General features: G+C 29.9%; 3 protein-coding genes across 4 annotated transcripts in view; 1 reads left to right on the top strand and 2 right to left on the bottom strand.

Moving 5' to 3' along the window:
• The first annotated feature begins 2,416 nt into the window (after positions 1–2,416).
• On the top strand, positions 2,417–4,595 carry LOC102602881 (gibberellin 20 oxidase 1-D-like). Its single transcript, XM_006339445.2, has 3 exons — positions 2,417–2,985; positions 3,250–3,571; positions 4,129–4,595. The coding sequence occupies exons 1-3, from the start codon at positions 2,432–2,434 to the stop codon at positions 4,390–4,392; spliced, it is 1,140 nt and encodes a 379-aa protein (XP_006339507.2). The 5' UTR covers positions 2,417–2,431; the 3' UTR covers positions 4,393–4,595.
• Positions 4,596–16,899: 12,304 nt separating this feature from the next.
• Positions 16,900–27,554, bottom strand: part of LOC102603221 (glyoxylate/hydroxypyruvate reductase HPR3-like) — a 22,554-nt gene continuing 11,899 nt past the window's right edge. The window contains exons 2-3 of one of the 2 annotated variants that reach the window (XM_015311552.1): positions 18,263–18,726; positions 16,900–17,644 (exon numbers count right to left, since the gene is read on the bottom strand). In XM_015311552.1, coding sequence (XP_015167038.1) covers positions 17,108–17,644; positions 18,263–18,721 — 996 coding nt within the window. In that variant the 5' untranslated portion in view covers positions 18,722–18,726 and the 3' untranslated portion in view covers positions 16,900–17,107. Of the gene's footprint in view, positions 17,645–18,262; positions 18,766–27,554 lie in introns of those variants that run through there. The other variant, XM_006339446.2, reaches the window with a different exon arrangement.
• Positions 16,900–27,554, bottom strand: part of LOC102603560 (glyoxylate/hydroxypyruvate reductase HPR3-like) — a 22,551-nt gene continuing 11,896 nt past the window's right edge. The window contains exon 3 of the mRNA XM_015311558.1: positions 16,900–17,112. The gene's annotated coding sequence lies outside the window, so the exon portion shown is untranslated. The remainder of the gene's footprint in view (positions 17,113–27,554) is intronic.

Here is a 27,554-nt window from a genome sequence, read left to right on the forward strand (position 1 = left end):
GGGGGTTTTTTTTTGGGGGAGGGGGGGGGGGAGGGTCAAGAGGTTGGAGGTGGAGATTTTGAGGGTACGGGGAGGAGATAATAAATTTGAAATACTCATTTTTAATAGGTGTTTCTAAAATAAGTTTGTATTATTTAACTACAATTAATCATAGAAAAGTGCTAAAAATAGCAGATCTCTTGCTAAAATACTCGCTGAAAATATTTACTTGCCAATCTAGCTAAATCCATTATTTTAATTTGTGGGCTGGATACGATGGGTGATGACTTTTTTTTTAGATTATTTGTGGAATTCAGGTTTATATGACATAAAAACAGTAATTTATTTTGCAGAAAATTTTTAATGATAAATTTGATTGAACGACTTTAAAAGATAAAATTTTTAAGTTGAATGATTTTACTAATACAAAAATAAAATTTAATGACTTTACTATATAAACACTACATAAAAAATTATCATTAGCGATAATTAATTAACAATAATAGCTTAATTGCCGCTAAATATGTATTTTTAGCAGCAATTAACACTTTTTGTATATGTCCCTAAAGTCTTTAGTGACATTGGTTCTAATGACACTTAACTAATGCCGGTAAAGACTTAAGCAACTCTTTATTATGTCTATATTTATTGCCGCTAAAAGTTTTTTTTGTTGTAGTAAATTTTTTTATAATTAAGTGATCCATATTAACTGAATGGATTAGATAGGGGCATCAAGGGATTAGATGGGTATCTTAAAAAGTGAAGAAAATGGACAAGTGAAGAATATTCAAGTTAGTGAGAACGACGCAACAGTGGCAATACCAATATTACTTGCTTTTAGATTCCAACTTTTCACTTTGCCGATTTCTCCAATGAAACTCACTTGTCTTTTTTTACCTACCACTTGTGTGCTTGGTAACGACGTAGAATATTTTTTATGAAAAATGAAAATTAAGTTGATTTCTTATTTAAATTTTCAGGGTTCGATAAAAAAGTAAAATATATCATCTTAAGAGTATATATATGTAATCTAGCAACAGATATAGATATAGGAGAGGGTAGGGTGTGGGGATTCGAAGGTGGAGGGTGGGATAGTCAAGGAGTTTGGGGACGTTGGGTGGATGAGAAAATACAATAAACATAGAACGTTACTTTGTTTATAAAATTTATTTTTTCTACTTCTATTATAAAAAATCATTTTTCTCATTTTTTAAAAAACTTATTTTCCTAGAGAAAATATTTTCCAAAATTTTTGTTTAACCAAAGATGAAAAAAACATCTTCTGGAAAATATGTTTCTCCTTACCACATTATGGACAAGATTGGATTTATTTTGTAGTTGTATTAATGCTTGTATCTACTAACATGAACGTCAATAGTTTTTTTGTACAATTTAACGTGTTGCAGAAGACTATGTGCCTTCCTTTTAAATATTTTTACACATTACTAATTTTACTTATTACCATATCTTTAGATATACCATTAAGGTTGACCTTATAACGTGAATCTTTACCTAATAAATATTATTGGTAATAAGCTTAATCGATGAAAACATAATCTCTAATTTGTTTAAGTTTGAATGAATTCATCTCAAAAGCTCAATCCATTTTAACTTGTCTAGTTTGAAGTAAAGTTGAGCTAACTTAGGCTAAATAGCTTGGCCAGTTGGACTATGACTTATTGTAACCCATTTCAGACTAAGCTAGCGTTTGACCATAAATGTCGAACCAAAATTTGAGAATTTATCCTTAAATATTCGTTTGAACATATATTTTGAATCAAGTTTTAAAATTTTATCTTCAAATTATTTTCAATTCCAACTGGGAGAAATTTCACCCTCGCTCACAAAAGTTCATTTTTTTCCAAGTATAATATTGCATATACAAACACAACTTTCAGTTCCAACAATCACAACTTTAAAAACTCAAGTTTCCACTTCAAAATCCATGATAAGTGGAAGCTAAGAAATCTTTAAAGAATTAACGACCCACTCATTTACTAACGCATATCTATTTTGAACCCTCAAATTCAATCCGACCCCATTCATTTTACATCCTAGAGAGTAAATTCAATGAACATTATGTATAATGAATTTATTTTTACATTGAATCATTGAATTTGAATTTATTTTATCATGAATCATTTAACCAAAAAAATTATATTACAATGAATCATACACATACACATACATTGTACTTTATGTATAATGAATTTATTTATTTTATATGATACATATTTTAATAAAATACATTAATTTTGATGTATTCATTGTACTTTATTTATATTAAATTTATTTATTTAATGTGAATTCAATAAACATCATACGTAAGATACCAGGATTCCTCTAAGCCCTCAAAACCAACGGTTAGAATCCCCACATCTCTATATAAATATAGTTGTTACAACATGGTCTACTACTTAAAAAAAGGTTCATTTTAACAAACACTCTTCCAATGATTTCTTCATCATATCCAATAACAACAACAACAACAACAATGCATGATGAAACACAAGTTGATGAAGAAACATCTCTTGTGTTTGATTTCCTTAAAAACAATGCAAACATTCCTCAACAATTCATATGGCCAGATGATGAAAAGCCATGCCCTCAGCCACCACCACTATTATATGTTCCTCCAATAGACTTGAATGGCTATCTCTCCGGTGACCCCCTCGCGGTCTCCAATGCCACTCGCCTTGTCAATGAGGCATGTCGAAAGCATGGATTCTTCCTTGTCGTTAACCATGGCATCGATATGAAGCTCATCAATGAAGCTCACAAGAATATGGATTTCTTCTTTGGGAAGCCCCTTGTTGAAAAGGAAAAAGCAAAGAGAAAAGTTGGTGATTATTGTGGTTATGCTAGTAGCTTTACTAATAGGTTCTCTCGCAATCTTCCTTGGAAAGAAACACTTTCTTTTAGATATTCTGCTGAGTTCCCCTATTCACATCATATAGTCCAAAATTACATCTTGAATGTCATGGGACAAGAGTACACTCATTTTGGGTAAGATAATTTGGTCTAATATTAACCAAAATAGTTTTATTATTCTATAAGTTCCTACTTTATAAATGAACATAATTGTTACAAACATATTTCAAAAATCACTACCTTTTAATACACTATTGTGTCATACATAACGTAACTGACACAAATTATGTGAGACTTCTTTCATGTGTCACATTTTTATGTTGGGTTAAAGTTACCAACATGTCACTTCCTTAATTCAATTACTTTTCTTACTAGTACATGTTTGTTACTTACTTGTAGGGATGTGTACCAAAAATACTGTGAAGAAATGAGCAAGCTTTCCCTTAGTGTGGCGGAGCTACTAGGTGAGAGTATTGGAGTGGGAAGATCATATTTCAGAGAGTTTTTTGAAGAGAATGATTCAATAATGAGATTGAATTATTACCCAACTTGTCAAAAGCCTGATTTGACTCTAGGGACAGGACCTCATTGTGATCCTACTTCATTAACCATCCTTCATCAAGATGATGTTGGTGGTCTTGAAGTCTTTGTGGATGAAAAATGGCACTCTATTCCTACTAATACTAATGCTTTTGTGGTCAACATTGGTGATACATTCATGGTAAGTACAAAAATCAAGTAAAGGATTTCACTGTTGTACATGTTTTAACATATTGTGTGGCAGGGGTGGAGCTAGGAGCGCGCAAAGAGGGTTCATCAGAATTCTCTTCGTCAGAAAACTTACATTTAAAATATAAAGTCAAAATTGTTTTTTCTTTATATGATAGATATTGAATTCCTCTTGATGAAATTTCTGACTAGGTCACTAATAGTACTTATGGTAGGTAATATGTCCTATAGTAATTATCATGAATAGTTGCATAAAATTATTTTTAGGTGACCTGATAGTATAAAAATTATCTCTATGCCATGTTAAGATCAAGTTCAATTCATAAATAAAAGGGATAGGAAGGATCATATATATTATAGCTTTCACAACCACACAACATCACAAAATACTGTAACTCAATAAACATTGACAAAACAAGAATGAAAGTACATATGGTCCCAAAAGAACAACATGAAAGACAAATTCATGGTTTACATTAAAGATTATTCATGTATTAATTATTGTGATGTAACAAAGTGGCTAATTTTGTATTGTGAAATTATTATCAGGTAATGTCAAATGGGACATACAAGAGTTGCTTGCACAGAGCAATTGTAAACTGTAGAAGAACAAGGAAGTCATTGGCATTTTTCCTATGTCCAAAACAGGACAAGATAGTAAGCCCACCAAAAGAGTTGATTACTAAGAATCTACCAAGGAAGTTCCCTGATTTCACATGGCCACTTTTTCTTGAATTCACTCAAAAACATTATAGAGCTGACAGAAATACTCTTGATGCCTTTGTGCATTGGCTTCTACACAAAACCTCATAATAATAATAATAATAATAATAATATATTATGTCCTTTTATTTCTATTTGTACCATGCTAAGGTTTGAACTTTAATTTACCTACAAGAAGAGAACAAGGGAATATAATCTTAGTAGCTCAGTTGGTTAGCTACCTGAATTTTCACCTTGTTGGTCACAGTTCGATTCTCCACATTGTAATCCCCAACCCCTACCCCCAATTTTATGAAATAAAAATTATTCCTATTATTATATATGTGTGTGTGGCTTTTCATCTTTTCCTTTGTCCCTTTGGTTGAGTATTACCATATGTGGTGTCAAAACATTCAACTTTTTTTTTTATGATATAATAAGCGAGGAATGATCATATACGAATTCAAAATTTTAAATTTATGAATTTCTTATAAAAAAAAATTAATATGCAATAATAATCGGACAAAACTGATGGAAAAAAGTAAGGTACAGAAGTAGAGAAGTTGAGTTAAAAAAAAGTTCCTATAGAGATTCAAACCCATAGTGGGAAGCATAAAGTAACTTTGATGGGTCCTTCATTGCCACAAAATCAACCAACAATTTAGTTTGTGGGTTCCCATCAATAAATACTTATATCTTTAATAAAAATTTAAATGTAATTATAGGATTTCGAAAAAAATTAGGAGTTTTTTTATCATTCGTACCTGCTACAGTAGATCCGCCTCTGGTCAGGATAATTGAATGATCATGTGGAGTCTATATACATCATAGACAAGTATGTTTGCTAATTATTGGAGAGTCACTTTTTTATGACAAGTTAAAAGTAAAATTATTTTCATGGTCAAACGCCTATTAGAGTTTTTTTTTAATGTCCTAGAAATATTGAAAAGCCAAATGCCTTTAGGGGACCATTCTTCACTTTCTATTTGTTCATGGACACTTTATGTCTAAAGTGTAACATTTCTCTAACTCTCATAATGTACTTATTTTGCCATCGACCATCGTACCACATCCAACGATGACTTTAATTAGCTCCTATTCAATATTTTTGAATTAGGAAACTCTCCGTGTCATTTGAATTGTAGGTGTAACCAATCTGCTATTAGGGATATGATAAAAGGAGTGCATAAATTATAAATCTCATCTTTTTTGTAGGTACATGCATTTCTATTTTATATTCGAAATGACAAAGTTTGAGACTAGCTAGATAGTTGTGCTTTTTATTTTGCAATCAAGTAGTGGGAACTTCAATATTCCAACTGTCTAACCCTAATGAAATAACTTGAAGTGAAATGACTAACTTTAATTTATATGTTAAAAAAGCTAAAGTTTGTGGTGAAAGCATCTTGAAGAGTGCAGCTAGTATATATCTTTTTTTTTTCTTTTTTTTTAATTATAGAAATAAAGTCGTATATTGACAAGAAATTTCGACAATTCCATCATCTGAATTTGACTCATAAAAATAACATAAAGTTTTGCAAGAGGACCATTTACTTTGCTTCTTGTGACACAATATTCTCCAATTGACCAATACCATCTATATAAACTATACATGATATATATGCTTAATTCTTTCAAGTGTTTGGTTGTCAATAATGACACGTATTGTTTGCTTTTAGTCAAATATGCTTCATGAATTTGTCTTTTGATCAGTCGTGTCATCATTAAGTTAAAAGTCTGTGTATTCATGTGAACTTGTTTATGCCTTGTAAAGTTCTTTGCTTAAGCTATATTATGATCTAGCATCTCTTTTTTTATAAGCTTAACTGTTTAGAAGTTTGTCAGTCCTTTTATTATGCCCACCCTTCGGTCCTCCTTATGGATTCAGTATCATCGCTGAGGTTTTGCCCTATTATAAATGGCACCAAGGGAGTGTCCATCTATAGCCAATAATAATCTTGCAAGTTTATGACAAATAAAGCAATCATTTATATTATAATGAATTTGGTTCAATTATGTTAGAAATTAAACACGACAAGTACTTCAAAAATATCAAGTGATTCTATTATACTATTAAAAAGAAACATTGCATGGGAAGTTATCCTTGAGATAAAATGCATCTTCCTTTATTTAGATTTTTATACCTTGATAATATAATATAATGATTCGATATACTATTTTTTACCTTGATATAACATAATCATGATCAGCATATATATTCCTCTTTTTGATGTAGACCAAATATGTCTTCTTTTATGTCTAATTACGTACTTCCTTATCCACCTTTTATGTTTAAGTGATTTTTTGTGATCTCAATGGACTTTTACACTCTGAAAGGATATATACCTTCTCTCTTTTGGAAAATGTATTACTACAACAACAAGAAAATGTGACAAATTTTCGATTTCGTTCTTATCGAAAAATTGCTAGTCCGTAACATGTCACATGAAAATTTTGAATTTTTGATAGATTTCTGATAAAAACATATATACATCGAAATTTTTGATCTATAGATTTCTGATAAAAACATACATCGAAACTTTTTTTTTTTGTAGCCTCAGAATCCCATTTTATCTGTATTGAGTATTGACAATTGAGACCAAACTTGATAAGAAATTTCATTGAATCATATAAGTGGTGCTACAAGTACAAACACAATAAAGTGTTGCCTCCAACTCCAATTAATTAACATGATGCAAATATTTAATGTAGTAGGGTAGTTTCCAAAAGAAATGCATATTTATAATCTTCCCACTTTAGTTATTATTGTCACACTTGAATGGAATTTGCTAATAGTTTGGAAGTAAAATTACAAACTAATTAATGCATAAAAAATACTTAGTAGAATGCCTAGCTATATATGATGCTTGTTGATTCAATAGCTTCACATGTTTTGTCTGATATATAGTGCTTTTTTGGTTTTCAGCCTATGTCTAGAATTTATTTTGGGCCTGATCAAGTTGAATTTGTATTGAAAAGTACTAGGAGTAGGAGGTAAAAAGAGTTTCCTAATCGTCCCTATTAAACTCGAAATTTCTAATTAAAAAAATTAATATAATTATTAGTATACCACAATCTTTGTTGGTGATAGTACCTTAAATTTACTGTCATAATATAAAACTAATGGACAAGTAAGAAATACTGATTACTATAAATCATAAACTAATGTTAATTGTCAAAATCAAATCAAAATCGTTAATTCAAATTAGTTTATGTATATAGAGAATAAGCAATTAGCCCACAAATATTAACGTCACCCCTAATTAATCAGATGTAATTGATATGAAATTTCTTTTTTTTAAAATTAATAAACTTTGTCGGACATATGCAATAATTCAGAAAAACAAACAAAGTAAAACTGCACATAACCTTAAACTAATAATGTCAATTTTGATGAAGTTTTTGAGTTTTGACATGCTATAAAACAAAGATGAATCGAAGATGCTTGTTTGTAACTTTCATAAAAGACTAGAATTAAGACAGACATAATGACACACAAAGAATATAATTACAGATTGAAAAATAGATACATGAAGCTTCTTGTTTCATATGCTGACGATTTGATCGAACTTAGTTACTTTATCTCAGATTCTCTCTCTCTCTCTCTATAAATTAACTAAATACTATATTGATGTTTACTTTAAAGTAATTAATGATTAACAATAAATCCCAAGAAAACACGGTTTTATCTAAGTTGAAAATGTGAAATTGACTTTAGATTATATATTCTTTGAAAAATGTTCTCGAGTCGTATAAAATAAAACATAACACTAGATCCCCCCCCCCCCCCCAGTCTTGCATAAACGTAAGTATGATTTAATGAAATGAAATCGTTATGAATTTTACTAATATAAATATTAAATTCGGTTATGTCTTTGAAAAATAATCATAGTTATGAAGTGTTAAATTTTATATGTAAGACTATAATAATATCTCAAAGTTTCATCAGTGAAATTTGAAACATAACATCGATTAATTTTTTATTCCTAATACTAAAAAGTGGTTATTCGTGAAAAAATTGTCCTGCCTTACAACCCTCTTAAATTTTTGAAGTAGAACAATACATCGCAAGTTGCAACATCACATATATATTTTTTTAATAGAAAGAAAAAAAAAGGGAAAGGTAATAAAAATTTGGGAAAATGCTTAATTATAACATTAAATTTTAAGAAAAAGATTTATTTATGTCATTTATTAAAAGTTTGACTATGTCATTTTCATTTGAGAAAAAAGTTCATTCAGATTGGATTAACAAAAATTCATCTGATTTTACAAAATCCTTTTGTCCGGCAAATGATGATTCGAACACGTAATTAATTCTTTTTAAAAAAAATCAGTCAAATTTCTAAAATCCATTTGAATTTTTTATATAGAGAGAAGAAAAAGAGGGGAAAGGCAATAACAAATATCCATATACTTAAAAACAGGCATCACTGCAAAGGGTTTTCTTAAGCAAATCAATGAAAATTGTTTAGATGCGTTTATAAATCTCAAACTCTTATATTTTTAATAATAGATCAAAACATTATAAATTATGTCTATCAAATTTCTTTCATGTAATTGCCAAGATAAATTATTTATGTTAAATTTAAGGATTTTATTACTTTGTTATTTTATATAATTAACATTACAACAATTTAAAGTAGTTGTTAAATGGGGAAATATTAGGTAGAAAGTAAAATCAAGACTTGGAGCAATTCACAAGAAAAGCTTCCACATGCCAAAAACATTTTTTTATGACAAGAACATCTAGCTAAATGAAGTTTCAAGATGGTTATGGCAATGACAATGACACTTTTTCTTTTTACATTAATAAATATATGCAATAATTCAAAAAAACAAACAAGTAAAGCTGTAGATAACCTTAAACTAATAATGTCAATTTTGATGAAGTTTTTGAGTTTTGACATGCCCATATTTTTTGGCTTTTATATTGTAAGTTATTTATTTTTACAAAATTTACAAGTGAGTATTATGAGTACTTTAAGGATTGAAAGTTCCTTGAAATGTTAGTCAATTTTTTGAGGTATGTTATTTCAAAACATAAGAGGTTTTCTAGTTAGAATGATTTGTTATCATCATTGGATATCTCATAGTTTACTCCATGTATGTTTTTTCTCGCTGTTTTGTTGTCTCCTTAAATTTGTATTGACTATTTTTCGTTTGGTATGTATATGATCTCACTTGGACAAAGCTTTCGTCCTTTTATTGTTTTTCTTTTTTCCTTCTCATTCGACTTTTCTAAATATTTTTGGAGTGAGTTATGAATATTTTCGGCACGCTTAATTTGAAGAATATGAAACAAAACCTACTATAAATAAAAGTAATATCTTAAGCTACAAAATATATGTCTATTAACATAGATTTTTTGTCCTTCATGTCCCATGTCGTTGCTGAGAATTTGAGTTATCTAGGTTAGGCCCATCTTTAGTTTTTTCATGTTCGAGAATATTTCTTTAGCATGAGTCTAGAATCCAACATTTTGATCTACTTGTACTTTCATAATCAAACAATTATACGTACATATTTCTGAAAAAGTTGTAAAGTCGCGTTAATGAAGCATTTAGAAGGGCCTTCAGAGCAGCATTTTAATGAAGAATGAAAGGGTCAATAATATTATTTGCTGTGTTTCAAATTTATTTTCTCCTCCTTTAGATTTTGTTAGAGTAACAAACTAACAATAATGTGCTGAATGTTTGACCTCAGACAAGTAGATTGTCTAAAAAAAAAATATTTATGTTGTTGTAATGTACATTTTTTAACAGTCTTAACTTATTTATAACTAATCTTGATTCTCAAAAACTGTCACATATTTTTTTAACAAGGAGTTATTCTAACCATAAAATTATCAGATTCTATATTTTTCATGTACAAAGAAATAGAAAAAGTGATGCTTTATCGCTACATAAAAGATCACTCCATTTTAACAAGACAATTATATCATCAAACATATATTATGATAAATTATAAAGATAAAAATGATTATATATCAAGATATTTTTAATCATTCATTATATATTTACAATTCTTGAGATATGTGATACTGTCAAATCATTTAATTTATATTAAAATATTCTTAAAACTTACTAAACTTTACTTTTTTTTTTCTTTCTTATAATAGCCGGTCATTGGAAAGGTTGTTCAAAAGTTTAGAGAGAATATTTATGCCCGCGCGAAGCACAGGTCAATTACCTAGTATATAATAATTCAAAATATTTCAAAAACAATAAAAAATCGAAATTAGAGGATATACCTGATTTTTTGCAAAGGGGCAACACCTAAATCTGTATTGCATTCTGGACAAACTTTCAATTTCTCTTCTTTTACCTTCCTCATTATGCAATTTTGCAAACTGTAAAAAAAATATTAAGGATAAATTAATTAAATTCCAATAAAAAAATTGATATATATAATTATTTTTCTCACCAAAAATGATAAATAATGAATTAAGAAATAAAAAGTGAAAAGAAAGAAAAGAGAAAAATGTTGAACCATATTGCAAAACTCGCCTCTTTTATATTGTTTATCTTGTATTTTTAAGATAATTAAAAAAAAAACTTTGAAGAACTTGATAAGAAACAACAAAGTTTAAAGAGAATTTTCTAAATCTAGAAAACTAGAAACTAAGTTAAAAAATAAAATTACCAAGAAAACAACGGTTTTATCTAAGTTGAAAATGTGAAATTGACTATACATTATTTATTCTTTGAAATTTAAAATGTCGTATAAAATAAAACATAACACTAGATACCCCCCCCCCCCCCCCGCGCGGCAGTCTTGCATAACGTAAGTATGATTTAATGAAATGAAATCATTATGAATTTTACTAATATAAAGATTAAATTCGGTTATGTCTTTGAAAAATAATCATAGTTATGAAGTGTTAAATTTTATATGTAAGACTATAATAATATCTCAAAGTTTCATCAGTGAAATTTGAAACATAACATCAATTAATTTTTTATTCCTAATAGTAAAAAGTGGTTATTCGTGAAAAAATTGTCCTGCCTTACAACCCTCTTAAATTTTTGAAGTAGAACAATACATCGCAAGTCACAATATCACATATATATTTTTTTAATAGAAAGAAAAAAAAAGGAAAGGTAATAAAAATTTGGGAAAATGCTTAATTATAACATTAAACTTTAAGAAAAAGATTTATTTATGTCATTTGTTAAAAGTTTGGCTATGTCATTTTCATTTGAGAAAAAAGTTCATTCATATCGAGTTAACAAAAATTCATCAGATTTTACAAAATCCTTTTGTCCGGAAAATGATGAGCCGAACACGTAATTATTTCTTTTTAAAAAAAAATCAGTCAAATTTCTAAAATCCATTTGAATTTTTTATATAGAGAGAAGAAAAAGAGGGGAAAGGCAATAACAAATATCCATATACTTAAAAACAGGCATCACTGCAAAGGGTTTTCTTAAGCAAATCAATGAAAATTGTTTAGATGCGTTTATAAATCTCAAACTCTTATATTTTTAATAATAGATCAAAACATTATAAATTATGTCTATCAAATTTCTTTCATGTAATTGCCAAGATAAATTATTTATGTTAAATTTAAGGATTTTATTACTTTGTTATTTTATATAATTAACATTACAACAATTTAAAGTAGTTGTTAAATGGGGAAATATTAGGTAGAAAGTAAAATCAAGACTTGGAGCAATTCACAAGAAAAGCTTCCACATGCCAAAAACATTTTTTTATGACAAGAACCTCTAGCTAAATGAAGTTTCAAGATGGTTATGGCAATGACAATGACACTTTTTCTTTTTACATTAATAAATATATGCAATGATTCAAAAAAAACAGACAAGTAAAGCTGTACATAACCTTAAACTAATAATGTCAATTTTGATGAAGTTTTTGAGTTTTGACATGCCCATATTTTTTGGCTTTTATATTGTCAGTTATCTTATTTTACTAAATTTTATAAGTGAGTATTATGAGTACTTTAAGGATTGAAAGATCATTGAAATGTTAGTCAATTTTTTGAGGTATGTTATTTCATAACATAGGAGGTTTTCTGGTTAGAATGATTTGTTATCGTCATTGGATATCTCATAGTTTACTTCATTTAGTGTATGTTTTTTCTCGCTGTTTTGTTGTCTCCTTAAAATTGTATTGACTATTTTTCGTTTGGTTTGCATATGATCTCACTTGGACAAAGCTTTCGTCCTTTTATTGTTTTCTTTTCCTTCTCATTCGACTCTTCTAAATATTTTTGGTGTGAGTTATGAATATTTTTGGCACGCTTAATTTGAAGAATATGAAACAAAACCTACTATAAATAAAAGTAGTATCTTAAGCTACAAAATATATGTCTATTAACATAAATTTTTTGTCCTTCATGTCCCATGTCGTTGCTGAGCATTTGAGTTATCTAGGTTAGGCCCATCTTTAGTTTTTTCATGTTCGAGAATATTTCTTTAACATGAGTCTAGAATCCAACATTTTGATCTACTTGTACTTTCATAATTAAACAACTATACATACATATTTCTGAAAAAGTCGTAAAGTCGCATTGATGAAGCATTTAGAAGGGCCTTCAGAGCAGCATTTTAATGAAGAATGAAAGGGTCAATAATATTATTTTGCTGTTGTTTCAAATTTATTTTTCTCCTCCTTTAGATTTTGTTAGAGTAACAAACTAACAATAAGCTGAATGTTTGACCTCAGACAAGTAGATTGTCTATAAAAAAATTATTTATGTTGTTGTAATGTATATTTTTTTAACAGTCTTAACTTATTTATGAATAATCTTGATTCTCAAAAACTGTCACATATTTTTTTAACAAGGAGTTATTCTAACCATAAAATTATCAGATTCTATATTTTTCATGTACAAAGAAATAGAAAAAGTGATGCTTCATCGCTACATAAAAGATCACTCAATTTTAACAAGACAATTATATCATCAAACATATATTATGATAAATTATATAAAAGATAAAAATGATTATATATCTAGATATTTTTAATCATTCATTATATATTTACAATTCTTGAGATATGTGATACTGTCAAATCATTTAATTTATATTAAAATATTCTTAAAACTTACTAAAAAAAAATTTCTTTCTTATAATAGCTGGTCATTGGAAAGGTTGTTCAAAAGTTTAGAGAGAATATTTATGCCCGCGCGAAGCAAAGGTCAATTACCTAGTATGTAATAATTCAAAAACAATAAAAATTCGAAATTAGAGGATATACCTAATTTTTTCAAAGGGGCAGCACCTAAATCGGTATTGCTGGACAAACTTTCAATTTCTCTTCTTTTACCTTCCTCATTATGCAATTTTGACAAACTGTAAAAAAAAAATATTAAGGATAAATTAATTAAAATTCCAATAAAAAATTTGATATATATAATTATTTTTCTCACCAAAAATGATAAATAATGAATTAAGAAATAAAAAGTGAAAAGAAAGAAAAGAGAAAAATGTTGAACCATATTGCAAAATTCGCCTCTTTTATATTGTTTATCTTGTATTTTTAAGATAATTAAAAAAATAACTTTGAAGAACTTGATAAGAAACAACAAAGTTTAAAGAGTATTTTCAAATCTAGAAAATTGAAACTAGTAAACAATAAATTCCAAGAAAACACGGTTTTATCTAAGTTGAATTCGCCTCTTTTATATTGTTTATCTTGTATTTTTAAGATAATTAAAAAAATAACTTTGAAGAACTTGATAAGAAACAACAAAGTTTAAAGAGAATTTTCAAATCTAGAAAACTGAAACTAGTTAAAAATAAATTCCAAGAAAACACGGTTTTATCTAAGTTGAAAATGTGAAATTGACTTTACATTATTTATTTTTTGAAATTTAAAATGTCGCATAAAATAAAAAAATAACACTAGATCCCCCCCCCCCCCCCCCCCGTGGGTTGCCTCCCAAGCAGAGTATGATTTAATGAAATGAAATCATTATGAATTTTACTAATATAAAGATTAAATTCGGTTATGTCTTTGAAAAATAATCATAGTTATGAAGTGTTAAATTTTATATGTAAGACTATAATAATATCTCAAAGTTTTCATCAGTGAAATTTGAAACATAACATCGATTAATTTTTTATTCCTAATAGTAAAAAGTGGTTATTCGTGAAAAAATTGTCTTGCCTTACAACCCTCTTAAATTTTTGAAGTAGAACAATACATCGCAAGTCGCAATATCACATATATTTTTTTTAATAGAAAAAAAAAAGGGAAAGGTAATAAAAATTTGGGAAAATGCTTAATATAACATTTAACTTTTAGAAAAAAATTATTTATGTCATTTGTTAAAAGTTTGGCTATATCATTTTCATTTGAGAAAAAAGTTCATTCATATCGAGTTAACAAAAATTCATCTGATTTTACAAAATCCCTTTGTCCGGCAAATGATGAGTCGAACACGTAATTAATTCTTTTTAAAAAAAATCAGTCAAATTTCTAAAATCCATTTGAATTTTTTATATAGAGAGAAGAAAAAGAGGGGAAAGGCAATAACAAATATCCATATACTTAAAAATAGGCATCACTGCAAAGGGTTTTCTTAAGCAAATCAATGAAAATTGCTTAGATGCGTTTATAAATCTCAAACTCTTATATTTTTAATAATAGATCAAAACATTATAAATTATGTCTATCAAATTTCTTTCATGTAATTGCCAAGATAAATTATTTATGTTAAATTTAAGGATTTTATTACTTTGTTATTTTATATAATTAACATTACAACAATTTAAAGTAGTTGTTAAATGGGGAAATATTAGGTAGAAAGTAAAATCAAGACTTGGAGCAATTCACAAGAAAAGCTTCCACATGCCAAAAACATTTTTTTATGACAAGAACATCTAGCTAAATGAAGTTTCAAGATGGTTATGGCAATGACAATGACACTTTTTCTTTTTACATTAATAAATATATGCAATAATTCAAAAAAACAGACAAGTAAAGCTGTACATAACCTTAAACTAATAATGTCAATTTTGATGAAGTTTTTGAGTTTTGACATGCTATATATAGAAAGGCGGATTTAGGATTCAAAGGTTGTGGGTGCCATATCGCCTTTAAATAGATGTATTCATTAAATCGATCAAATATTTAGCCTATTTTGCCCCTGTAAACAACAACTTGGGGCTGTTCTTCGGCTATTCATCTTTTCAGTTTATAAAGAAAAATAAATATGACAACTTGGTGCAAGAAAAAAACTTTCAACAATATCCTCTATAATTGCATTTGGTGAATTTTCATATTTAAATACACTCAATAATGAAATAGTTAATTATTTATTAATAGTTCACGCTCTATATAAATGACTTAAATAAAGTGGTTGAATTTTTTTCACATGCATAATTTTAGTAACAAAAACGAAAGTCTTATGTTTAATATTTTGACTCACAACAATAAAAATCTTTAAAGACCAACAAAATCATATGAGATTTCAGTATAATTTTCATGTCGTCCTTTAATGCAACATGCATTTTATTTTGTAATTTTAATTCTCGATAAGATTTAAATTATCATAATCTAAACTATTTCTTTTTTCATATGCATTCAAATGATTTGGATAATAGAATAAAGTGTAAGAGAAACTCACATCGAGTTTAAAAAAATTTGACAAAAAGAAAAGAAAATTTTGGAGGAGAATATCTAAAACAAATCTTAGTCATTATTATGATTATAAATTATTTCATTAAGAACAAAAAGAGAATTACAAATTAAAGTTGTTTCTAAAAAATAGAAAAGTAATATTCTTTTTGAAATAATCTAAAAAAGAAAGTATATCACATAAATTGAAATGATAAGAATTATATTTTTATGTTTAAAATTAAAAAGAGGGAAAAAGAAGTCGACGAAACACAAATTAGGAAGTTGTACAACATGTTAATGTATGCTGGTTATATTATTTATTACAGCACAATCCAACATGTTGTGCCTCAGCCCAATGGTAGTTTTTAATATCAGCAATGTTGAGGGTTCGAATCCTTGCGGGGGATTCCATTTTTTGCAACATAAAAAAATAAAATCAAAATGCAATCATCCAGGATTAACATAGCTGGGCTAACTCAACCCCAAAAATAATATCAGCAATAGCTGGGCTAATAATCTCAACCTGCCACCAGTGGCACCATGCCATCCGTTTGATATATGGGTGGCAAGTTTATTATTTATCATATATATTATACATATATAAATAGAATTTCGACCTACATCACTGGTGCCGTGGAACCCCCACGGATATACCTAGGTCTGCCCCTGTTAATATATATAAAACAAAGATGACGATACTTGTTTGTAACTTTCATAAAAGCCACTAGAATTACAGATTAGATTAAAAAAACAGACATGTTGTAGTGAAAAAATTGTGTAAAACATTTGTAACTTGTGGCAGTAGGAAGATGTGCATGCAACGATAATACAACAACTTAAAAACAACTTCACAAGTTGGATCGTTGATGTTGCACTCGAATCAAAAGAAATGTTATCGAAGCAAGATTATACTGCAAGAAAAATATAATAACCAAATAGCTGAATGATACAAAGTAAATACGGCCACAAATATTACTACACATGAAGAAGAAAAAAATAGGAGAGTACACAATAGTAAAAGAGAAATTGAGGAAAGGAGAAGAGGCTACATGTAATCATAATCAACCAAAAAATACTCCGAAGAAACCCTTTAACACCACACCAGAGAAACCACACGCTGAAAATGAAACTCAAATACTGAAATCAAACAGAATAAATTCCGATAATTGATCTTCTCAAACGGGACAAAATCCAGAATGAGAAGTGGATAAATATCAAAATATAACAATGATTTTCAACCTTGATAAACATATTGATCCAAAAGAGGAGTGATCAAAGCTTTGTTAAAGAACAAAGCTTCAAGATTTCCGCAGACGAGTTCATATATAGCTCTAATAGAATCCTCAGTAAGAGCAGCAATATGTCGTGTGAGCACAACGTTATCCAATGAAAGGAGCTCTTTAGGAACATTAGGTTCATTTTGGAAAACATCCAACCCAGCACCTGCAATCTCTCCTTGCTCTAAACATTGTACCAATTCCATCTCATTGATTATGGCTCCTCGTGCAATATTAATCACTACTCCTCTCTTTCCCAGTGCCAGTAGAATCTCCTTATTGATCAAGTGGTGGGTTTGGTCTGTCAATGCACAACAAATGACTAGGACATCACAGTTGGTTGCTAGTTCATAAACGTCAAGATAGAAAGGGTAAGAAACAGGCTTTTTGTTCCTCGATTGGTATGATATAGTGCAGCCAAATCCTTCAAGCCTTTCTGCAACTTTTAGACCTATGCTTCCTAGCCCAACAATTCCAACTTTCCTGCTTCCCACCTGCCATCGTCAAGAATACGCATTTCGTAATGCAAAATCCACAAAAAATTTGCTACCAACTCGCTTGACACAGAAAATTACATTGTACATAAATGTCAATTTTTTATTTAGTAAGGTGGTGTGTTGTAGTCCTAGTAGCCAACTAAGGGTTGACATGAACCCAAGGACAATTGATGGCTGAGCTTGCAATCCTACAGCATAGTGTTGGGTTGGAAAGTGATTAGGACATCATGCGGAAGCTTACAATTGCAAATCATTATATTGATAAATTAGATAACAAAAACTTAAACTAAAAATCAAAATATTATTATATGAAATTTGATCAACGGGCCTACATATTAAAAACTACTTAATAAAAAACATAAAATTGTAGAGATAAAATCTCTCTATAAACAAAAGTATTACATTGTGAATGCTCTTGTATTTAACTTTGAGAATAGAGATCTCCAAACTTTTCCTCAACTCTGACACTATAAGGATGAGGAAAGGTCCCTAAATTCTGAGGCTGAGATATCATGAGTAAATTGAACTCTAAACATTAAAAGAGGACAAGTATTCACAAATGATTTCTAATGAAAAACAAGTAAAATCAGATCAGAAAAACCATGGCATTCGTACCTTTGAGCCGAGTGGGAATTGGCCCTGAAGTGGCCAAAGTCCATTCTTAACAAACCGATCTGCAGCAGAAATCCTTCTAACAACATCAATCAACAATCCAACAGCAAAATCAGCAACATCTTCAGAGAAAAGAGTTGAGGCGCTAGCAATGGAGATTCCGCGGCGGCGACACTCAACCAGATCAATATGGTCAAGCCCAGTGCTGGTGGTGACGATAAGTCGGAGTGACGGTAAGAGGCGGAACACGGAGGAAGAAATCTGGCTGCCGATATGTTTAGGAGAGCAAATCATTGCTTTTACAGATTGAGCATGTTTACAAATATAATTCTCCAATGAAAGTGAAGATTCCCATGATTTCAACATTCTAAATTTTTTCGATAACTCTTCATCGTAGAATTTAAAAATCGTTGGCTGCCCCACCACTATTACCTCCGGCAACTCACTTTTAGCTTCTGTCATTGATTAGAGTTAGAGCTTATCCTTTGGAATGTTTGGCGAAAATTAGAGTGAGATAGAGTATATAAAAATTAGGGAAAAAAGTTCAAAAAATACTCTTAAACTATGCAAAAGGAATATAAAGTCTCCTCCGTTTATAATTTGATCCAAAAATATCTTTATTGTTATTTAATAAGTCAAAAATACTCAGTTTTCAAATAATATTGTTATATTCTTTTTAACATATTTTTTTAAATTAGCAAATGTTTATCTTATTTCAATTCAGAAAATAAAATAAAAAATGAATATATTTCTTATTTTATTATAATTATTTTTTATCGTTATATAAATATAAATTAATGATAGATATACTATGATCTTATATATCCGTCGAAATGGTACATGAAGTTATTCTATTTTAATTGATAAAATGAGATTAAGAAGAAGAAAAAAATTCTTACATTTTTATTTGTTAAAGTAATTTTAAAAGAAAGAAAACAAGAACATGGTTCTTCAATTATATTTTAATTAGGAAGAAGATGTGTTTTAAAAGAAAAATAATAATATATCTATTCGGAAAATGACATTTTGACCCATTTAGTAACTATAGGAGCATTTTTGGACCAAAGTTTTTACGGCTAGGGCATTTTTGTTCCTTTCACATAGTTTAAGAGTATTACAAATACATTATTTAAATAAAAATTACTGAATTCGACCGAATTAGTACCCGAACTTTCAGCTTCCCTACCTGAATATTATGTTTAGAACCAAGTGATTAACACTTGAAATTATCATTACAAAATTCAGAACTCATAAACTTAAAATTCTAGCTTCACCTATGAAAATATTTGCTATCTTTTTCGAATGAAGTACAATAACTCAATAAGTTATCTAGATATTATTACATATTTCTTTTGTCTCAATTTGTATAACTGGTTTTTTTAGTCCTTCTAAAAAAATGATATATTAAATATTTATTAATAATTTTAATCTTAATGAAATGATTTATAGACAAACAAATATATATGACCTATTTTAAACTATAGATTTTAAATTTTACTTTTTTTTAAAAATAAAATAATCATGTCACTTGACTACTAAATAATAGTACGTGATTAATATATACTCTCTTCGTTTCATTTTATTTGATTTTGTATCAATAATAGATATTTCTTTTTTACTTGTCTATTTTAACAAATCGAGAGAGTTTAATTAAATTTTTCTCTATTGGTCTTAAAATAGTACTAGTCAAATTTATAATTTCAAAATATAATTAACAAAATTAGTTTAGTAAAATACATCATTAATTAAAAAAATTGTTAAAAAATGTGTTAGACCTACATGGATAAGTAACATGAAAGGAGGAGTATTTGATTGCCACTAAATTAATTGAGAAAAGATCCAAACCAGTCCGCTATTAGATATATATACACACAATTTAATTAAATAAGTCGCAACAATAGAATAGAGATAAATTCAAAATTTAAAGAGATTATCATTATTAACGCTTAATTAAAGGCTTATAGCCAACAATCAACATGAAAACTGCATATAAATTTAATAAATTTAATGGGGTCTCTTACTTACTAACATTATTCAAGACTGATTCAAAATTTATTTTTTTCTCTATTAAAAGAAAAAATAGAGATTGAGGTTGAACGATGAGTATACACTTTACAAATTGTGAATTATTAGTGGTCCATACATAAAAAAGAAATAGGATTAGTTTGAAAATAATGCAGTATTTGGAGTTTTTTTCTCAAATTAATTACTACTCCTATATGATTTAGTATAAATATCACCAAAATCTCACCGTTAAACACTCATAAATTCAAACACCAATAATGAAAAAGGACATTGGAATCATTAGCTGTTATTGAAATTTCTCAGGCAAAAGTCAACTCTTTTCCTTTTCATCCTCAAAATAAAATCATTTTTATTCTTTGATGAATATAGATATTACTCCTATTAAAATTTTACCACTACAAAATATTTTATTATAAACAATACACCATTTTTTATATTTAGAAAAAAATATTTTATATCTGAAGCTGCATTTAGTGGCATTGGGTGAACAAATAGTGAGCTTTGAGATCACGAATATTGTTATTATTATTATTATTATTATGATTATTAAATTATTTATTACATCACAGAAATAATAATAATATAAATATAATAAATCATTAAAAAGGGGAGACAGTGGCATGCTTGTGCCAGAAGATGTTTACAATGAAAGGTGGTGCACACAGCCACTTCACCTTTTTTAAAAAAAAAATTATAATTAAATTTAATTAATTTTAGCTTTTCATTTTCTTCTTATTAATATATACTTTATAGTCATCCAAATATTATAAGAATATTTATACTTTTATAGTAACTGAAATATTATGACATAAGAATATTTAAAAGCAGTGACATAACCATATACAATATTGAATTGATTTTTGAAATATTTTTTCGTCCAAAAATTATTCTTGGTCGAACTTTTTTTTACATATATAAGAAATTATACTAAATATTCCGATTCAATTTTAAATTATTTGTTTTGACCATTGAGCTGTAGATTAAAATCAATCAATTGATACTTGTTCCTAAGACCTTGGCACAATTTACTCACAAATTCACATGGTAAGAATCTCCACGTTATGATTTTTGGAAACTGCATTATATGCTCCTATGATTTATTTATTTTCTCTGTCAAACATATATATAAAATAATTGTACGGCTATCAATAAAGAATTAAAGTCTCATGAAAAAAATTTAATAGGAACACACAATTCAACGAAAAACAATTAATTTATTTTTTTTAAAAGCAAAATAAAAATAATTTTTGTAATGATGAAGATAAAATGACAAATTTGATTCCTTATGTTTATGGCTAGGTTTAAAATGATAAGGGGAGGCCTGGTTTTATTTTACCTGGGCCAAAGACTGTCCCCTCTGCTCTTCCGGGAAAAGTCGCTTCCTTTTTTCGGGCCTTAAATACATCGGTCTTCTAAATTTATAAAAATGAGCACTTATGTTTTGCTTCAATATTTTTTAAAATGTGGATATTTTATGTTATGGGAGAGAACAAAAAATCAGAAACACCGTAAAGTCTTGTCAATTCTTTAAAAGTACAATCCAAAAATTGCACCAAACATCAAAAATAGATAATTCCTTCTTACAAAATTTGCATCTTGCTCAGCGAAAATTACAGAAATTGTAAAAACTACGACTATAAATATAAGTTTATGTGTTAAATCTTTCCTTATAATATGTATTGTTAAATCTGACGATCAGATAAGGTTAAATTATTTCATTTAGATCAAACATATGATAACCGTGACAAATTTAAAGAATCAAAATTGCTCAATCATATATTTAAAAAACCATTTTGAACATATCCCAAACATAGGGTCTGTTTTTTTCTCTCTTTCTTTTTAAAAAAAAATCATTTTCTTGATGTTTATGTCTCTTTTTTTTTAAAGCTGATTTATTTTTGAACTTTTAGAGGGGTTGCGTAGCTAGCCTTCCAAAGCCAGTAAACATGCACCAAATCATGGAATAATTGATCTTTTTTTTTAAAAAAATACCGAATTAGCTTCCGCGCATTTTGATTATTTCTATAGCATATATTATACTTGTTACTTTCTATCACCAACAATACTAGATAACTCTATCTATCGAAACTAAAACAAATAGAAACAAATCACCTAATATTTTTTTCCCTTTATCGAAATTTGGACCCATAATCGATCAATTCAAGTTGAAAGAATAGACATGTACCAATAATTCCAAAAAATAAAAATAAAAAGGAAGGTTAATTATAAGTTGATTACATGCTAATAAAGTGATAATGGCTACACCTAATAAACACTAAACATTATCTAGTATATTAGTATTCAAAAAAACCAATTAATATAGCTTCAAGTTTTAACATAACCGTATATCAATCTGTTCGCAACAAATTTCCTTATGCGCTGAAAATCAACTGCAAGCAAAATAAATAAACAAATAAAATGTTGTTTTTATTGATGAATCGTTGTGAGTACAATTCTGTTGTTCTCTTGATTCTCTCTCCTAAGATTCTCCAAGATTTGAGGGCCTTCAGTAGCGTATTTCTCGAAATATTGGATGATGTAGACCTCCTTGAGATGTTGTCGATCTCCGGGAACGTCGGAAAGCGCTTCGTCGTTTCAAGTCGATCTCCGGGAAGAACTCCGTTGATGACTCCTTCAAAGAGCTATGTAGTTGATGGTGTAGCTTCCTCCACTTGCAGAATGCTTGTTGAAGAGTTATCTTGATCCCCATTAGAATGTCATGTCCATCCCCTATTTATAGTTGTAGGGGGTGGACAAGGTTGCTTGTAATTGGCCAAAGGATGTCATTTTGACACTTGGCGGATTGTGATTGGTTCTTGCATTTGACTGGGACTACCACCTCATTTGGACACGTGGCGTCACCTTGTTGGTCTTGGATGCCTAGTCACCGTGACACGTGGCATGAGTTTGGGCTTCAAGGTGAAATGAACCTTGGATTTGAATTTAATAAAATGGACTTATTTATTTGTAAAGCCCAAATTAATCATTCAGCCCAAACGAACATGAATTTAATTCAAATTTTGTATGAATTTAACCCAATACAATTTATGTGTCTACAAATGCCCCTTACTTCTAGACTTGTCGACGTGTAGGCTTGCCGAAGTTTGGCGACAAAACTTGAAGTATTCATGAATGTGCTTTCATTTTTTGAGACTTGTCGACGTGTATGCTTGCCGAATTTTAACGACGAAAGTTGAAGTCTTCATGAATGCGTATTCATTTTTTTCGAGACTTTTCAACGTGTAGGCTTGTCGAATTTGACGACGAGAGTTGAAGTATTCATGAATGTGTTTTCATTTTTTGAAACTTATCAACGTGCAGACCTGCCGAATTTGACGACGAGAGTTGAAGTCTTCATGAATGCGTATTCATTTTTTTCGAGACTTTTCAACGTGTAGGCTTGTCGAATTTGACGACGAGAGTTGAAGTATTCATGAATGTGTTTTCATTTTTTGAGACTTCTCTACGTGTAGGCTTGCCGAATTTGACGACAAGAGTTGGAGTCTTCATGAATCCAACAATATCACTCTTAAGACATTTGCTTAACTATGTTTCTTGCGATGAAACAGTTGTATGGTACGGTCATGTGCAATCTCATTTCGATGTGCTCCTAAGGGCTTTTGTCATTTCAATCCATTCGAGGGATGATATGGAGAGTTCTCTCTCGAGAAGGATAAGCAAATCAATGTGACAAAGTTATATGAATTTTAAGGTCAAAAAAACTTTCGCCATAGACTTGAATACAAATTTGGACACCAATACTTAAGAGTGTCACACAAGTCCCCAAAGTTGGATTCTAAATAAAAGAACATAACTTGATTTGCTTCTTTTTTCGCAAACCTTCAACTTGGAAACAAATTTTCTTTCCTTTGCTTGATTTTGTAAGAATCATTCTTGAAATCTCAAGACTTATTGTTTTCCTTTGAAGTGCTAGCAACTTCCATTCAGATGAGTAAGAATTGATATGATTTCCTTCTTCCAATATTACCAAAGCTTTCCTTGTACAAGAAATGAAAATTGTTCAAAGGAACTTCTATATAAGAATCTCCAAGTACAAAGGATTGATCAGAGAATCATTGGAGAAAAAAAATTCTCATAACCAAATCAACGTGGAACTCTAAATTTGGTGTCTTCTTTTCTCAATTTCGTGCAGTCCCACCAAAATCTCGTTTTCTTAGTGTAGAAATGACCAAATGACGAGCGGCTTAGTTTGGAAGAAACGAGATTTGTAGTACTGCGACCTATCCAAAAATCAGCATTAAACACCTTTGGGATTAACAGGAATCAATCTTTGAAGTTGGTCTTCAACTCTGACAATTCTTCTATTAATTATGTGCAATCTCACCAAAATTTTCTTTTTCTTGGTGTAGGAGGATTCAAATGATGAGAGACTTGATTCTGGAGAAACTAGACTTCTAGTACTACGACATATCCAAAAATCAACGTTAAAAACCTTCCAGATTGAAAAAAATCAACGTTAAAAACCTTCCAGATTGATGGCAATTAAATTCTGAAGTCGGATCCCAAATCTGGCAGTTCTTTTCACAGCTATGCGCGATCTCGCCAAAACATTATTTTCTTGGTGTAGGAGCATTCAAACGATGAGCGACTTGATTCTGGAGAAACTAGACTTCTAGTACTGCGACATATCCGAAACTCAACATTAGAAACTTTCCGGATCGACGGGATTCAAATTTTGAAGTTGGACCCAAATCTGGCAGTTCTTCTCACAGCTATGCGCAATCTCGCCAAAACATCATTTTCTTAGTGCAGGAGCACTCAAACGATGAGCGGTTGAATCTGGAGAAACTAGACTTCTAGTACTACGACATATCCAAAAATCAACATTAGAAACTTTCCGGATCGACGGGATTCAAATTTTGAAGTTGGACCCCGAATCTGGCAGTTCTTCTCACAGCTATGCGCAATCTCACCAAAATACCATTTTCTTGGTGTAGGAGCATTCGAACGATGAGCGGCTTGATTCTGGAGAAACTAGACTTCTAGTAATTCTACATATCAATGCTAGAAACCTTCCGTATCGACGGGAATCAAATTTTAAAGTTGGACCCCAAATCTGGCAGTTCTTCTCACAGCTAAGGACAGTCCCGCCAAAACATCATTTTCTTTGTGTAGAAGCTTTCAAATGAAGAGCGGGTTGATTCTTAAGAAAATAGACTCGTATTACTGTGGCATATCCAAAAACCCACCTCAAACGCTTCTTGAATTGACAGAAAATGATTATTATTATTTTTATTTTTATTTTTTTGAAGTTGGTCTTCAAATTTTGCCGTTTTCCTCACGGGTTTGTGTCTTTTAGATTTTCTTGTTTCTCTTTCTTGCAGGTAATGGCTGTGGTTGCATCTTTAATTATGCATTGACATGTTTCTTAAACACGGAAGATTGATGTTCAAGATCCAATTTGGCCGTAATTCAAAGCTTCGTGCTATTGGCACCGGTATGTCGGACAAGATTGTTGTGTTGTTGCTCATGTTTGTCATGACATATTGAAGGGTCATGCACTTACTACATGTGTTATCAGAAGTAGATCAATCAAGAAAAATTGAAAACTTCGTGCAGTTGGCACCGATGACTCCAATATTATTATTTTTTTATTTTTTATTTTTAGGTTTCCGAAAGAGCCTAAATCACTTAGAAGTTGCACGAGTTGTTCATGTAATTGGGGTGGAGCCACTCATCTCATCCTAGTAATGTTGGCAGAAAACTCACTCGAGACATTCACCTTCCTTGCAGCCTTGGTAAAGAGAACTTGCCCCCTCCATTTTCATCCCCTTTTTGCGGCTCGTCCAGAGAAACATTTGGAGTACTTTCATTTCATTTCCAACGAAAAAGCACCCGGCGTGAGGATGGCAAGAGAAGCACTTGGTGTAGGCCTCCAAACATCAACGAACTAGATTGCGGATAATCTCATTGTTCAGGCTATAGTGTGGACTGACATCTTCCTTTCAATTTGGAGAAGACCTTAAGTTTCATATCAAAATTTCTTCCACATTGTTCAGAATTAAATTCTGAAGTTGCTTTTGAATTTTGATATCTTTGTTTCGCAACTTTGCACGATTATGGTAGAAAATTCATAACTCAAAGTAGGAGTATTGAAATCACGATTTTCTTTTTCCGTTGGAAAGACGACTCGAAGAACTACATAATATGTAAAAATCACGGCCAAAGACTTTGTGGATTGGTACAGATATCGCTTCAAAGTCAGCTCACGATTCTGCCTCGCTCAACTCTTCAGCTTTGAGCAACTTTGGGAGAAAATCAATCACTCAGCGCAGGAGCCTCGACATGATGTGATTCTTGTTCCATTGGAAGCATAACTCCTAGACAATGATGGAGTCAGAAATTTCACAAAGAGTGTTCAAAAAATGGGGAAAAATTTGTTACTAGTGAGATACGAGCACTTAGGGCTCTTTCAAGGCATCTAAAATCTCTAGACTACAACACCCTGTTCTGTAAAGGGTGTCCAAAATATGTTATTTAATCATTTTATGTATCATTTTACTTATATATACGGTATTATTTTTCGACGAAGGGTGTCCAATTGGACACCCTCACTATAGGGTAGCTACGCCCCTGCTCCTAGATGTACAACATATGTAAAAGTCACGGCCAAAATCTTTCCAGATTAGTACAGATATATTTTTCAAAGTTAACTCGAATTCTGCCTCACTCGACTTTTCAGCTTTGAACAACTTTGGGAGAAAATCAATAACTCGGCGTAGGAGCATCGAAATAATGTGATTCTTGTTTCATTGGAAGAATAACTCATAGAAGTACAATATATGTAAAAATCACGGCCAAAATCCTTCCAGACTAGTACAGATATATTTTTCAAAGTTAGCTCCAATTCTGCCTCGCTCAACTCTTCAGTTTTGATCAACTTTGGAAGAAAATCAATAACTCGGCGTAGAAGCATCTAATGATGTGATTCTTGGTGCATTGGAAGCATAAATCATAGACGTACAACGTTGTAAAAATCACGGCCAAAATCCTTCCAGACTAGTACAGATATATTTTTCAAAGTTAGCTCCAATTCTGCCTCGCTCAACTCTTCAGTTTTGATCAACTTTGGAAGAAAATCAATAACTCGGCGTAGAAGCATCTAAATGATGTGATTCTTGGTGCATTGGAAGCATAAATCATAAACGTACAACGTTGTAAAAATCACGGCCAAAATCCTTCCAGATTAGTACAGATATATTTTTCAAAGTTAGCTCCAATTATGCCTCGCTCAACTCTTCAGCTTTGA

Source organism: Solanum tuberosum, unplaced genomic scaffold (genome assembly GCF_000226075.1).
Source record: "Solanum tuberosum cultivar DM 1-3 516 R44 unplaced genomic scaffold, SolTub_3.0 scf00010, whole genome shotgun sequence".
Lineage (NCBI taxonomy): Eukaryota > Viridiplantae > Streptophyta > Magnoliopsida > Solanales > Solanaceae > Solanum > Solanum tuberosum.

What these genes read in the sequence shown, in the direction of transcription:
- LOC102602881 (XM_006339445.2), top strand. Translation starts at nt 2,432, where the DNA reads ATGATTTCTTCATCATATCCAATAACAACAACAACAACAACAATGCAT. An exon ending in CAAGAGTACACTCATTTTGG is followed by an intron (nt 2,986 to 3,249) that starts GTAAGATAATTT and finishes ACTTACTTGTAG; the next exon opens with GGATGTGTACCAAAAATACT. An exon ending in ACATTGGTGATACATTCATG is followed by an intron (nt 3,572 to 4,128) that starts GTAAGTACAAAA and finishes AATTATTATCAG; the next exon opens with GTAATGTCAAATGGGACATA.